Below are 14,709 nucleotides of genomic sequence, written 5' to 3'. Positions count from 1 at the left end.
TTTTAATTACATGGCCAAAAATTATATGCATATTGGTATATACTTAAGTTGGGTGAAATATTGAGGAGGGTTTGATTGTTGAAAAAAAGCAGGGGAAAATGGCCAAAATGTTTTCTTTCCTTCTATCTCCTCTTTGTTTCCTGGGTTTGGAATTTAGACTGATCTCAGCCAGCTGGACATTAGTGAACAATTTCATCAAAATTTCATAGGATTTTCTCTCCTTTTTCCAAATTTAAAAATTGTGTTGAAATTTCAGAAAATACTAGAGAGTTTATCAAGTATGGTCATCAAAGGTTGTTATTTCTGTATGCCTTTTTGGTACATCTTTTCAATTAAAAAAAAGAAGACCACCATGTTGCACATTTGTTTAGCAGAAACGAACATTTAGGTGTGTTCCTTTGTGGAATATTATGTCAAACACACCTGTGGGGAGCCCAGCTTAAAAACAACAGCCACATTGTAAACACCCTTACCAGAACTTGGCCTTCAGTTCTTAAATTTAATTGCTGTTTGTCTTCTTGCATTATAACTTTGTGCCGTTGTTATCAATCATGTCATTTCACATATTTATCTAGTGCTGCATCTCAAACAGGTGTTCTTTCTTTCTGTATTAGGCAGAAAGATAATTTCCTCAGGCTAGTTGCTACGTCTGTGGATGGAGTAGAGGATGGATGGGTTAGAAAAGGGAAGGGCAGATCCTCAACCTTGTCACCTACCATGGTTTAGTGAGCAGACATGACGGTAGTTCCCACATGTTGGGCCAGCTCAGGGGGGCGATAGGAAGCAGCTTCCAGGGAGCCCTGGGGAGAGATGTCTTGGAGACCAGGTAGGACAAAATGTCACCTGTCTTGTCAGCTTTGCTGTCCATGGTGGAGGACTTGCATCATCAGGAAAGCCTTCAGAGGGAAATTCTGCTTCCCATTTGCTGTCAGAGCAGAGCACAGCAGGCAGAAAGGCAACTAGATTAGCTGGGGTGGCACTGCTAATGTATTTCTGATATCTAACATTGTTATATTTGTTTAGAGATTTCTTACCGTTTCTGTTGACTTATTTTTTTCTTATTATCAAAATTGTTTGCATAGACCTCACAGAGCTTAGCTATCCAGGTACTAAGCCTGCTCAGCTAAAAATACAGCACTCATGAGCTTTTTGGGTAATATGAGCTAAACCTGAGATAATTAAAACAATCATTTGTTTTACAATTGTCTAAGTAACAAATAAAATGACTTATCATACAGCAAATACGCAGGCAGATAAACAATTAAAATATCGGTATCTTTGTATGTGTACATTTAGACACATTAAGTGTGGTCAAATAATAGGAGCATGTTTCTTATCTACATGTACCATACATGCATATATCCTATGACAGTGAAAGCACAGCTTGTGGTGTTCATCTGCAAAAAATGATTGTGATTTCTTTAAACCATCCTAGTGTTCTCATTTGTTACACAGGGACAACAAGTTGACAATGTTGTTGAGGGAATCACTTGGGAACATCAACTGCAGAACTACTATGATTGCGCATATTTCTGACTCCCCAGCCAATTATGCAGAAACTCTAACCACCATTCAGCTTGCATCGCGAATCCACCGAATGAGGAAGAAGAAATCCAAGGTTGGTTCACAAACAAGCAGAAATTAATTCATTTGAAAATGAGTTTTCCTAACCTCTCGGTGGGGGAACATGGGATTTCTCGGTGGTAAGAAGTAATACAAAATGCATAAAAGCTCAGGAGAGGAACTGATAAATGACTTGGCACTGAGCCATCATCCCACCCCCAATCCTTAATCCTGAAATTCCCTTCTTTTTGTTCCAAACATGTATTTTTTCTTTGCTTATATATGGAACTATCTCAAAAGCTCCTATTTGTATTAATTAAAAAACAGTAAGGAAGGAACAGAAAACTGTTGAGGAGAAAGACAATGCATAATATTTAATGTAAATTATCTGAAAAGGTGTGATTGTTATATTACCCCAAATACAGTATTTGTTATTTTAATTCACACTCTAATTTTTCCACTAGATGTAGTTGTGATAGTATACACAAAGCACAGAGTATATAGCAAACCTGACCTTTACTCAATTATATGTACACATATATATATATACTTATATATCAATTTATATTAATAACTTTTTCCTTACTGATCATTTGCAGTATGCATCCAGTTCGTCTGGAGGAGAGAGTTCATGTGAAGAAGGACATGTCCGAAGACCACCCCATTTGCGACCGTTCCACCCACGAACTGTTGCCCTTGACCCTGACCTTCCTGTCCTGAGTATATCTAGTGATCCTGATTATTCCTCCAGCAGTGAACAGTCTTGTGATACTGTCATCTATGTTGGTCCCAATGGTGCAGCTTTGTCTGACAGGGAATTGACAGATAATGAAGGTCCTCCAGAGTTTGTTCCCATAATCCCATCCCTAAACAAGAAGAGAAGTAAAGACAATTCTGCTATTGGTAGGAGTTCTGACAAGGACCATTTTAAATGCAACACCTTTGCTGAACTGCAAGAAAGGTTAGAGTGCATTGATGGAAGTGAGGAACCCATCAAATTTGCTTGTGGAGAAATCTCTGTTGTGTCCAATTGTAGCCCAGTCTCTGGAGGTACAGAAAATGCACAGTCTAAGCTGATAAAGGAAAAAATATCTTCTCCTTCTGGAGGATTTAAGAAACCAGTTCCACAAGAAACTGCATCTCCCAAAAAAGGACATAACCTTCCTTTCCAGGCTGTTGTGCCAAGGGGTGGCAATGGCAATTGTCATGAAAAGAGCACACCTCACTTGAAAACAGAGCTTTCCAAGCCGCAGAGCAGAGCTGACAACAAAATAATAGACTCGATACTGGAGGGAGAGAGAGAGACAATCACCGATTCCCTGCAGTCCTCAAGGTGTAGCCCTTCAAGGAATCCGGAGCAGAATAAGGCCACAGCTGAATGTGTTATTAAGGAAAAGCCCTTGTATGTTAAGAGACCCTTGCCAAGCCCAGCACCTCCACCTCCACAGCAGAAAGAGCACGTACCAAGCTCCAAAGCTGAGAATTTGGAGCTGGACAATAGCAATGCAGTTCGGACTCCTCCTGTGGGAATGAGCAAGCAGATGGGAAACAAACCTGAGCAAAACCCCATAGGAAGCACGTTCCTGGTTGGTAGCAATGCCCAGAATCAGTCAGGTGCGATAGAGGTACACAGCTTCAGGTCAGCATTCAGAGGAAAATGTTTTGATCGGGATATACTAACCACCACAGTGACTTTGCAGCAGCCTGTTGAGCTGAACGGAGAGGATGAGCTTGTTTTCACTGTGGTCGAAGAACTATCCATTAGTGGGATTATGGATAATGGAAGACCATCCAGTATCATTAGCTTTAACAGCGACTGCTCCCTTCAGGCCCTTGCATCGGGTTCAAGGCCGGTCAGTATTATCAGCAGCATAAATGATGAGTTTGATGCTTATACCTCACAGGAGACTTCTACTGGTGTAAATATTGATATTGTTGTGCCCTTTGCTAAGGATCCCTTTACCAGCAGCAGACGTTCCTCCATCAGTTCATGGCTTAGTGAAGTCAGCATCTGTACAATCGAAAGTGATGGAGCCCAGTCTAGTGACAGTTTTGTCGCACAGTCATCTTACAGCTGTAATAAGTCCGAGGAGCCCTTCAACCTGGATTCATCCCCTTTATCCGTCCCCCTGAAAAGCGCTCTGAATGACAGTGGATTTTGCTTCTCTGAACTGGAGAGTGAGAGCTTGAGTTCCAGCAAGCTGTCCTCAGGCATCAGCAAAAGCCCTCAAACCTCTGAAACTACCAAAGCATCTCAGATAAAAAGTGCTTTTTGTGTCACTGATCAGCCCATAAAAATAAAATTTAGTAATTCTCGCGATATGCCTGTGATAGAAACAATACATTCTAGTCTTCCTAGGAAAACAAAAACTACCTCGTCTCCAATCCACAATAATACTGTCCTCAGCTATAAAGAGCTGCAGAATCCACATGGTATATTTGAAGATCCCTGGCTGTTGCGCACCGATTATCAGTTGGAAGCAAAACCTGCAGACTCACTGCTGTCTCCAAAATCTCATGCATTTGGTACTGAGAAGCAGCCAGGAAAAGCTGCCCAGTATTTTGGCGCAGCACCCAGGCCAACGAAGTCGCAGACTATGCTCGCCTGTTCGCAGAGGGTTGTGGATGGTTGCGAAATGGCCTGCAAATCCTCCAGCGGAGCTGCAAAGAAGTCAGAAGTTGCGATGAAGATGCCACAGCTGAAGAGAGGAGCCACCACGCTGGGAGTGATGCCAGTGTCGCACGCTAACAGTACTTTGTCGGAGGCCGTGACTCGAGGGAATTCAGATGCTTCCTTGACCTCTGGCAGCTTGAAATCGTCACTGGGAAAGAAGAGTGCACCACAGAAGTCAACCATGTTGCCCAGGCCAGGTGGGCCAACACCTCCAACACCTCCTGTACGCAAATCGAGCCTGGAGCAGAAACCTGTTGGTCTGGGTAATGGTGGGGGAAAAGCATCCGGCCTGGACTTTGCCAGAGCTGCCACACCAAAGGCTGAAGATGAAGCAGATTTGCGGTTGAAAGCTGGGTCTTACTTCAGCGAAAGTGCCAGCAGCAAAATTAACCTGAAGGGCGACCACTCTTTGCCCAAGATGACATCCAGCTTAAAGGTGAAGGCGTCGAAGAGCGAAGCCGTGCACCGTTACGGGAGCCACATGTCCCTGGAGAGGTGCGACAGCCTGACGTCAGTCGGATCCAAAGCAAGCGTGGTGAGGGAGAACGGGAGCGCCAGCAACAGCCGGGCAGGGCGCGCCGTCCCCAGGCTGGGGGTCCCCCCTGTTGCCTCCAGTGTGGGTTTACCACTGCCCTTCACCGCCCCTGCGCCTGGTAAAAACAGCCAGGCAAAACCCACAGCTAACCAGAAGGTGCAAGCGAACGGAAATAAAAACCGGGGCCTCTCTGCCAGCGGGTCGAAGTCCCTCAGTTCTTCTGTGAAGTCCCTGGCGCAGCCCGCAGGGAAGGGCTCTGTCATGGCCCCTGGCGGGAAGGTGGCCCCCCGCCCCATGCAGCCCGTCAGTGGCAAACCCGGCCGAGGGACCATCATGGGGACCAAGCAGGCCATGAGGGCAGCCAACAGCCGCGTGAATGAGCTGGTGTCGGGCGGCTCTGCTAAGGTGGGCCACTTCCGAGGCTCCACCGACTCCGACAGCGGAAACGACAGCGGCATTAACCTCAGCGACGAGAAGTCGCAAATCCCGGTGCTGCCGTCTCCATACAGCAAGATAACGGCACCCCGGCGGCCTCAGCGGTACAGCAGCGGGCATGGCAGCGACAACAGCAGCGTCCTAAGCGGGGAGCTGCCGCCAGCCATGGGGAGGACGGCTCTGTTTTACCACAGCGGGGGCAGTAGCGGCTACGAGAGCATGATTCGGGACAGCGAGGCCACTGGCAGCGCCTCCTCGGCACACGACTCCATGAGCGAAAGCGGGATGTCGTCGCCGGGCCGGATGAGGAGCCTCAAGTCCCCCAAGAAACGGTCAACAGGTAAGAAATGAAGGGGAAGGTGGCCAGGTGTCCACTGGCGTTCCACTGCATCTGAGGATGGGGGGTTTTCATGGCGTCTCTGACAGAGAGGGAGAGGAGGTTTGGGGGAAACTCAAAGCGGGGAGGGGGACTGCCTGCCTGCGCTTGCGTGTGCACGCGTATCGCTGTGACAGCAGCTACTTGTCATTTATTTCACTTCAAAGCTGCAGGTGTGACACAGGTGCTGCGGCAGAGAGGGCAGGAGAGGCGCCGGGTGCCCCGGGGCGCCGGCAGCCTTCCTGCGAGGGAGGAGGCAGCAGATGGCCGCCGGCAGGAGGGGGGATGTTCCTTCCTCCCTCAGCAGGGTCGGCAGCGAGCGCAGCACCAGGGCGGCCCGAAATAGAAGGGTGTTATGGGTGGGTTGGGAAGAGTGAGGGTGCTGGGTGGGCACTGATGAGTTTTTGTAAGGATCAAATGAGTGTCAGGGAAGACCTGTGAGAGAAGGGCAATGAGGAGAGGAGGAGCTCTGCTGCCAGGCAGCTGTGAGCCAATTTCAGAGAGATGGGCTGGGACTGTAGTTTGGAAACAAGGGAATAGGCCTGGAGGGGAGAAGAGTGTTTGTGCATTAATGAGGATTGCTGAATGTGCGTTAGATTACCCAAAGGTAAGGCTTTGGGGCACTGCGTAGGGTGCGTACGTAAGATGCAGTGACTCCTACATTAATGCTACCAGCTAATTGCAAAATTATTGTATTGCACCGTAATAGTGTTTTTGTACGGAAATTTTAGTGTACATGTGGATACTATAAGCAATAGGAAACCAACTGGAGGAATTGCTCAGAACAGGCAGCTCTGGCTCACATACTGTGCCAAGGCAGACACGTCCGACCACACCATGCAAAGGTGGGCGTACGAGAGCCAGGTCCCCCTTCCCGCTCTCCGGTGCCTTTCCTTACTGCTTTCGCAGGTGGTGCTCATGTAAGTGCCGCTAGTTGTAGCCAGCTTCAAAATCAGGCTCATATGACTGCTGTTACAGTATTCATTTTTACTGATCTAGGTTGAAGTCCTGTAGTATCGTAAAAAATCGGTGGCAATCAGTGGCATGTAGCTAATGACCAGCAGCCTCATTCAGCAACCTAAGCATGCTGACTGTTGGAAATATAGTAGGAACTAATATCAGCAATGCGCTGAATCTGAGCTTTTGGTTAGAAAGTGCTACTTATTGCAATCCCTGTAGACACCCATGATGCTCGATTCTGGCAGTAAAACCAAATGAGTTAAACTGAGGTAGATCTCGTGGTGCTTTCTGGTCAAAGCAACTGAGTTGCTTCAGCAGGTGATAAATCATTTTGGAAACTTAATACAACATTTGCTGCAGTTCTCTTTCCATAGCATATCAACCTCTTAAACCTTTCCTACAAATCAATATTAACAGCTGTATAAGTTGCACACATATTGAGGAGGCATTACCTACTGATGGATTTGTATTTGTTTTTGCCCCAGGAAATGCTTATAAGGTCTTTAAAAATGACGAACTATTTCTTTTTCCAATTGAAATTGCTCTATATCAGTAAATTATGTATTACTTTTTTGCAGTGCTGTAGACTTGGAGACAATACTGTGTTTTATACATGAAATGAGGTTTCCTAGGGAGTTCATGAAATATTTCTTACAAGAATGTTTGGTGCAGACCCATTATTGGCCTAAAATATATTGTAATCTTTGTGAAGTGTCAGAGATTCTTGGAGTAGCTCACAAAGTAGTAGCTCCAAACTGTGTTGGAGTCATGCAGTCTCTGGATTTAAGGACAAATCCTACTCCCATATATGTCACTGGAAACCTTGTCCCGTTACCCTTTAACTTCATCCTTGGGGAAATGACATTGACCCTGGCTGGTACAGTGGAAGGGTATGAAGTTTGTCTGCTTAGTATATATGTTTGACTGCATCTGTTTAGTGTCCTCTTCAAAGGGATCCTGCTGTCACCAAAGTGGTTACAGGATCAGAGTTACAGCAGGTGATTTCAGCAGGCAGGACTATAGTGGTGATTCAGGCTAAATGAATTGGGGTTGTAAGAATGATGAACAGGTGTTGTAGAAGTAGAAAAAGTCTTCCCCTTTTCAAAACATTCCCGTTGTGATTGTTCTTTTTACTTAGAAATTAGTAAGGATGCAATTAAGTATTAGGGATGTTTTTCTTAAGAATGTGTAAAGCAGGTAACTCTTCAGGTATCTATGGAGGTGTGTTGCTTTTGGGGGTACCTGCTGGGATTTAGTCTCCATTTCACGTTGACATTTGTGACAGGGCTTACCTGACAGCCTTAACTTGCAGTTAACTCTCTTGTAGAGGTCTCAGCCCAGACGTTATTTTGTCAGCACTGTCCTCTGAACAGCACTGTCTCGTCTGTTTGATGTGCTCCCTTTTGTAAGAAGACCAGAAGAAATAAGACTCCTTATCTCTGAGTTGGTTTTCAATAGGAGGAAATTAGGCACTAAATTTATTGTCACCAGTCACCCAAAAGCTGCTTATACTTACTACTACCATGTGACACTTCAGCTTGTTCCTGGTGGCCTTCAGCCCTCCTATTTACCTAGGGATTGGACTGCAGCCTTGCTAACATTGCCTGACCAGCTCTATGCGTGTACTTATCCTTGACACATGTAGTGTAAAGGTCAGCCTTTTAGAGAATGAAGAGAGACTTACAATAGCAAAAAATGCTGGACACCAAAGTGCCAACTCTTGTATACAAATGTACCAGCGTTTTTGAAGGATGTAAATCAGTCTCTGCTTCATGAAACTTGAGCCCTAGCAGATGCATCAAGGTGGCAGTATGCTGTTTATTTGTAAATCTGGGAGCCCTCTTGTTGAGGAATTGGTGAGTTTTGTCATGCTCTGAGCTTCTGAGTGCTGGTGCAAATGGGTGGTGATAGGCCTTGACATTAGAGGTGGCTCAAGTTGCAGCTTGGTTGGTTGCTTGCTGCCTTCTGAATGCCTCCTAATCCCACAAAGTCACTGAAAACTGCTGGTATTTAGCACCTTGTGGTGGGTTGACCCTGGCTGGGCATCAGATGCCCATCAAAGCTGCTCTATCACTCCCCCTCCTCAGCTGGACAGGGGAAAGAAAATATAACGAAAAGGCTCATGGGTCGAGATAAAGACAGGGAGAGACCACTCAGCAATTACTGTCATGGGCAAGACAGACTTGACTTGGGGGAAATTAGTTTAATTTATTACCAATCAAATCAGAGTAGGGTAATGAGAAATGAAAACTAAATCTTAAAACACTTTTCCCCCGCCCTCCCTTTTTCCTGGGCTCAACTTGACTCCTGATTTTCTCTACCACCTCCCTCTCAGCGACGCAGGGGGATGGGGAACGGGGGTTGCGGTCAGTTCATCACACGTCTCTGCCGCTCCTTTCTCCAGGGGGAGGACTCCTCACACTCTTTCCCTGCTCCAGTGTGGCGTCCCTCCCACAGGAGACAGTTCTCCACAAACTTCTCCAACATAAGTCCTTCACACGGACTGCAGTTCTTCACAAACTGCTCCATTGTGGGTCCTTTCCATGGGGTGCAGTCCTCCAGGAACAGATTGCTCCAGCATGAGTCCCCCACGGGGTCACAACTCCTGCCAGTAAACCTGCTCCAGCGTGGGCTCCTCTTCATGGGGTCACAGGTCCTGCCAGGAGCCTGCTCCAGCGCAGGCTTCCCACGAGGTCACAGCCTCCTTCGGGTGCATCCACCTGCTCTGGCGTGGGGTCCTCCACGGGCTGCAGGTGCATATCTGCTCCATCATTAACCTCCATGGGCTGCAGGGGGACAGCCTGCCTCACCATGGTCTTCGCCACAGGCTGCAGGGGAATCTTTGCTCTGGCACCTGGAGCACCTCCTCCCCTCCTTCTTCACTGACCTTGGTGTCTGCAGGGCTGTTCCTCTCACATATTCTCACTCCTCTCTTCCGGCTGCTGTTGCTGTTGCACAGCAGTTTTTTCTCCTTCTTAAATATGTTATCACAGAGGTGCTACCACCGTCGCTGATGGGCTTGGCCTTGGCAAGCAGTGAGTCTGTCTTGAAGCCGGCTGGCATTGGCTTTATCGGACATAAGGGAAGCTTCTAGCAGCTTCTCACAGAAGCCATCCCTGTAGCCCCCCCGCTACCAAAACCTGGCTACGCAAACCCAGTACACACCTTAAAGCATTTGTAGAGTTCTGGAGGGAACTGTTTGCTCTTTGCAGAGAGGTAATACAATGAGAGGGATCTTACCTTGCTTGGCTTTAACTGGAGGAGCAGGAGATTTCCAGATTCGTCTGCCATTATCAGTATTGGTTTGAAATTACTCACTATCTCATTGCCATTGCAAGGTAATGAATACCACTGTAGCCCACTAAAGAAAAATTAATCCAGGCAAAATATTTTTGCAAGGACAGAAAAAAGAACTGATGCTCAGACATCTGCTTTGGGAGAGGAACTGCTGTTACTCCATCCATGAACGAAGTGGAGCATACTTTGTCAAGACAGTAACTCAATTAGCAGCCTGAGGGTATTTTACTAAAAGGAGAAGATCAAGAAAAGCATTTCTTCCTAAGTATCCTGAGAACCTAGATCTTTCTTTAATTCATTCACTGAAGTACATTCTGCAGTCTGATAGTCTCTTAGAGTCTGAGGAATGCTTGTTTTTTGAATTTTAGGTCTCCAGCGTCGTAGACTGATTCCTGCTCCGTTGCCAGATGCTGCCTCCCTGGGAAGAAAACCCAGTGTTACTGGCCAATGGGTTGATCTACCACCTTTGCCAGGCACTTTAAAAGAGCCATTTGAAATTAAAGTTTATGAGATAGATGATGTGGAACGATTACAGCGACACAGACAAGAGGAAACTGAGGTCAGCACATATTTTACAACAACTGTAGACAACTTAAATTACAGTATACAGGCAGAATCCTTGCTTGAATGCTGGAATGGTGTTCAGGAAATTGATTGCAATTAAAGCACTATAATTATTAATTTTAGAATTCATATGTTGGGGTACCCTTAACACAGAAAATGAAAATGATTACTGTCTAAAATTAATTGTGTCTAACATGACTGATGGTGTAAATGGAAGTTACCAATGAATACATTATGAGAAGACTTTATAATCTTAGCTTGGCTGATGAAACCTTACAGCCTCCCTCAACTATAGGGTCATTAACTCTTTATGTAAATGACAGGATTCTATTAAATCAGGGATGCGCTGAGCTTAATTTACTTGTAATTGGAAAACACTTCAGCTAATTCTATTTTGGAGACCAGAATTCTATATTCTTCTGATGCCTTTTTCCCATTTCTTTCATAATAGCCTTTCCAGGATGTTGAGAAGGTAGGAATGCTTTTAAGAAAATAAGAATTCATATGTTTTAGGATTAAATATAACTCTCACATTATTATTAGGCTGTGTTTATCATTTGCACTGCTGGAAGAAAAATTCCTCTATAAACAGTAGTAATTTCAGAATGTATTAGAATGTTTGCTAATTCAGAGAAGTGCCACAAATGCTCGAGTGGTGTAGCATGCAGTTCCTCTAGATTAGAATCCATTAATGTAAACTTCAAATAAAAAACCCCAGAAAACAAAAAAACCCCCACCAACCCCACAACCAAACAAAACAACTCACCTGCTAACTCTTACAAGTAATGAGCTGGGAGCAATTTGTGTCAAACTGTTGGAGGTCAGCTCATAACAGGCAAATTCATGAAATGGTCTTTCTGTGTCTTAAAAGGGTCTGATGTATTTCCATACCAAGCTGAAGATACTAGAAAGGCGCCAGCAGCGAATCAGAGAAGTAAAGGCAAAGCATGAATTTTTGAAGGAAGAGTTGGAAGAGACAAAGTGCAGGTTGATGATGGATCCAAATAAGTGGAAAGACGACTGTAAGTACTTTGCAAAAACAGCAGTATGGTGAGCATGTAACAAATTTTCAGCATGTGAGCAGTCCCACTGAAAAAGTTAAGCACTTGCTAAGATAGTTTGCTGAATTGAGCCCTAAAATACTCTGTGATACGGGATTTGTTCAGTGCTGAGTAGTACCAGAAATGAACAAAAAAACCCCCTCCAAACCAACCAGAAGAGAATGTCAAAACAATCCAGAGACTCACTGTGATGCTTGTTAATATTAAATATTTATATAACCTTTTATTATCCTTCTTTCCAAAGAAGGAAAAAAATGTTTCCATATCCATGTTATAGCTGGGAAACTGAGGCATGAGATTTGTTCACAGACTGAATGCTGTGCTTAACTGGAGCCTCAAGGTAGAGTTTTGCATCTGCTGAGTAAAGTGAAAAAAAATTCTTAGTTCAAGAGAAATAAAATTGTACTCTACATTATTGGCTCCCTTGTGATAGAATAATGTTTTGCTATGAGCTGTTTCTCTTACTCACTAATTTTTTGTCTGACAGTTGAAGTGGATCCTGATCTCGATAAGGAGTCACAGGAGTACCTGGAGGCACTGGAACAAGTGACAGAGGAACTGGAGCAGTGTGTTAATCTGTGCAAGTCACATATCATGATAGTGACGTGTTTTGATATAGGAATAACAGATGCACAAGATGGAGTAAGGGAAGTGGAGGTTTGAAGAGAGGTTTTTCAAGGGACTGAAGGAAGTGAAGCTGGATCGTCCGACATGAAGAAGTAAAGAGATTAAGTAGCTGGGAAGTGAAGGAGGAAAGTTGAAGCAACAATGAATGTTGTAAGAGAAAGAAACAGCTGAGGGATGGGAATGTTCATAAATCATTTGGTGCCTCAGCGTGACCTGAACTGTACAAAGATAAAGTAGGCTCAAGCTCAAGTATTGCTTCTACCAGAGGGAAGCGAAGAAATTTAGTACAAACCAAGATGTTAACAAACAAACAAACATACAATGGAAGTGCCTTTAAAGTTAATTTGTTTTTCATTTTTGTATTTGGTGCTAGAATTAAAGCCAGCAAACCTAAGCAGACCACAAAATGTATTCCTATGAAATATTTTATACTGTATAGTGTATTTATGACTATATGTAAAAAACAAACAACATTGTAGCAAAAGCAATAAGTAAATTATGTTTTCATACCTGAACTTGCCTTCTTGTTTCATAGAAAAGCTGTTTTATGTAGCAGAATTAAAATTGTATTATAATTGTTTTCTTGGTTAGGGTTCAAGATATTTTTATGAACATTTATCTATTGAAAAGGTGTATTATGGCATTTTGAGATGATTGTTTTACCTTCAGGTTTTGTATTATTACTTTTTCAGATCAAAATAAATGTTTGTTTTCCATTTTATATATACATATATAGATATATATTAACTGCTTACCTACTTCCTTGGTTACTAACCTCACTTATCACAGACCTGGTCTTTTTGGAGTCGTAAACTTAATGTGAGGAAGTCTACAAAGGGCACTGTGGTTTGTTTTGGTTTTCTTTTTTCCTCTCTGACTGCAGGAATTGAGAATTATGTTTATTACCAAAACCATAAAACAAACAAAAAAAAAAAGGAACAAAAAGTTTTTGTAAATGTTAAGTTAGGTCCATATTTTTATATAGTTTTGACTATAAATATAGCATTTGCATTTTGAACTTTTAAGACAAATAGTATATCTTTTTACAGTTTTTCTAAGGAAGGCAAACCCTCAGGATCAAGTTTATACATGCTGCATGAGATTTGTGCTTTTTTGAAGGAGGCCACTTAAGTGTGGAAACTATTGATAAACTGTTGCCAAACAAATACTTTTGAAAAGGTTTAATAGTGTATGTAATACCACATTTCATAATGAATCATATTTTCTAATCATTTTCCTTTTTATGGTTTTTTCAAATCCTTTGTACAAATATGTATTATAACAGCTTGCTTCAGTTTTTACCTGTGAATAAAAGATACATCTATTGTTACGATTGCTTCTTGCTATGTACATGATTTTAATGTTCGGAAGAGAGAAGTACACTGTATTAAATGTCATATTATATTATCTCTTTGCCCAAGAGAGCTAACTGGGAACAGAGTTTTGACGTTAGTCATCATAAACCAATCGGGAAAGAGAGACAAAACACCAAAGGGTAAAATAAATAGCGATGATAATACTTATATTCTCTTAGCACTTTATAGTTTACAGAACAAAGACCTGCGGCTCACATGCTTGTTTTCCCTGATGAGGCAAAGCAATTAAAAATGGGTCTAAAAACACAAGAAGTCTTTAGGAACTGGAATCAAGCCCTGGGCCCTGTAGGTCCGTGACAGCAAACGACTACATTCATTTCTCTCTGACACTGCTGCATTTGCTCTCTGGTTAGACAGTAGCTGTGCCTGGACCTCGTCTCCCACTGATGCTGGCTGGAGTAACTCCAGGCAGATTTAATGTAAAGCTAGTGCTTCTAATGACACCATCTCGAGTATTTTCCAGCTATTTGGCCAAACGGCCTGTAATGTGTGAAATTTTCCCCTCCCTCTTTATCGCTCCTTATGTAGCCCTAACAGCATGGCATCCAAGCAGCAAGTTCTCTTACCCTCACAAGAGGCCTGTGAGAGGGAGAAAATGCTTTCCTCCTCTTTCTGCAGCTGGAGAAGTGGGAGAGTGAGAGCAAGAGTTTGATGCTTATATATCTTTGTGACTTTGCATAGGTTACGAAGGATGCCCTGCTCTTTTCTACCTCTCTGTGATTTATCCCTGGAAAAGTGTGCGCTGTGTTTGCTTCCTGATATTTGGCACTGCATTGGGTTGTATGCAGGGGAACGTGGCATCTAGAATTTCTGGAGGATCCCCTTGTTGATATCCTTGAATACCAGATATATTTATTAAGTTTTAAGTTTCTGCTATATTTACTTTCTCTGTGTGTGCAGACACTCAGTTCTTCCTAAGGTGGAATCAAAACCATGGAGTGATTCAATACCTTGTGGGTTTTTTTTTCAGAGCAAGGTTCAGATAAATAAATACAGTCAAAATAAAAAAGGCAGCAGATGCGGAGGGATGAGTCTTTCTTAGCAAAGGGGAAAACCTCCAAACGAAGGGCCGAAGCAGAATATATTTATGGGGAGCTCCGCACTGTGGTGTTAGGTTTTGCGCTGGTGCCATTACACTGTCCTCTGGAGATGGGCATCCTAATGGTGCTGCTGTGAGGTGGGTTGACCTGTGGTAGCCTCTGAGCCCTGGGCACAGCAGGACTGGGCTCACAGTCTTTTCA

The 14,709-nt window shown here is 43.7% G+C and overlaps 1 protein-coding gene across 1 annotated transcript in view; it reads left to right on the top strand.

Moving 5' to 3' along the window:
* The window catches only part of KIF26A (kinesin family member 26A), a 110,543-nt gene extending 97,122 nt beyond the window's left edge, over positions 1-13,421 (top strand). Inside the window, exons 11-16 of the mRNA XM_075150954.1 lie at positions 1,456-1,618; positions 2,163-5,547; positions 10,209-10,399; positions 10,856-10,876; positions 11,276-11,426; positions 11,953-13,421. Of these exons, the coding sequence (XP_075007055.1) occupies positions 1,456-1,618; positions 2,163-5,547; positions 10,209-10,399; positions 10,856-10,876; positions 11,276-11,426; positions 11,953-12,128 (4,087 nt within the window). The 3' untranslated portion in view covers positions 12,129-13,421. The remainder of the gene's footprint in view (positions 1-1,455; positions 1,619-2,162; positions 5,548-10,208; positions 10,400-10,855; positions 10,877-11,275; positions 11,427-11,952) is intronic.
* Positions 13,422-14,709: the final 1,288 nt, after the last annotated feature.

This window comes from Calonectris borealis, chromosome 5 (genome assembly GCF_964195595.1).
Source record: "Calonectris borealis chromosome 5, bCalBor7.hap1.2, whole genome shotgun sequence".
Taxonomy (NCBI): Eukaryota; Metazoa; Chordata; class Aves; order Procellariiformes; family Procellariidae; genus Calonectris; species Calonectris borealis.
Note: the sequence above shows the minus strand (reverse complement) of the source record. Positions and strands in the feature narration are given on the sequence as shown.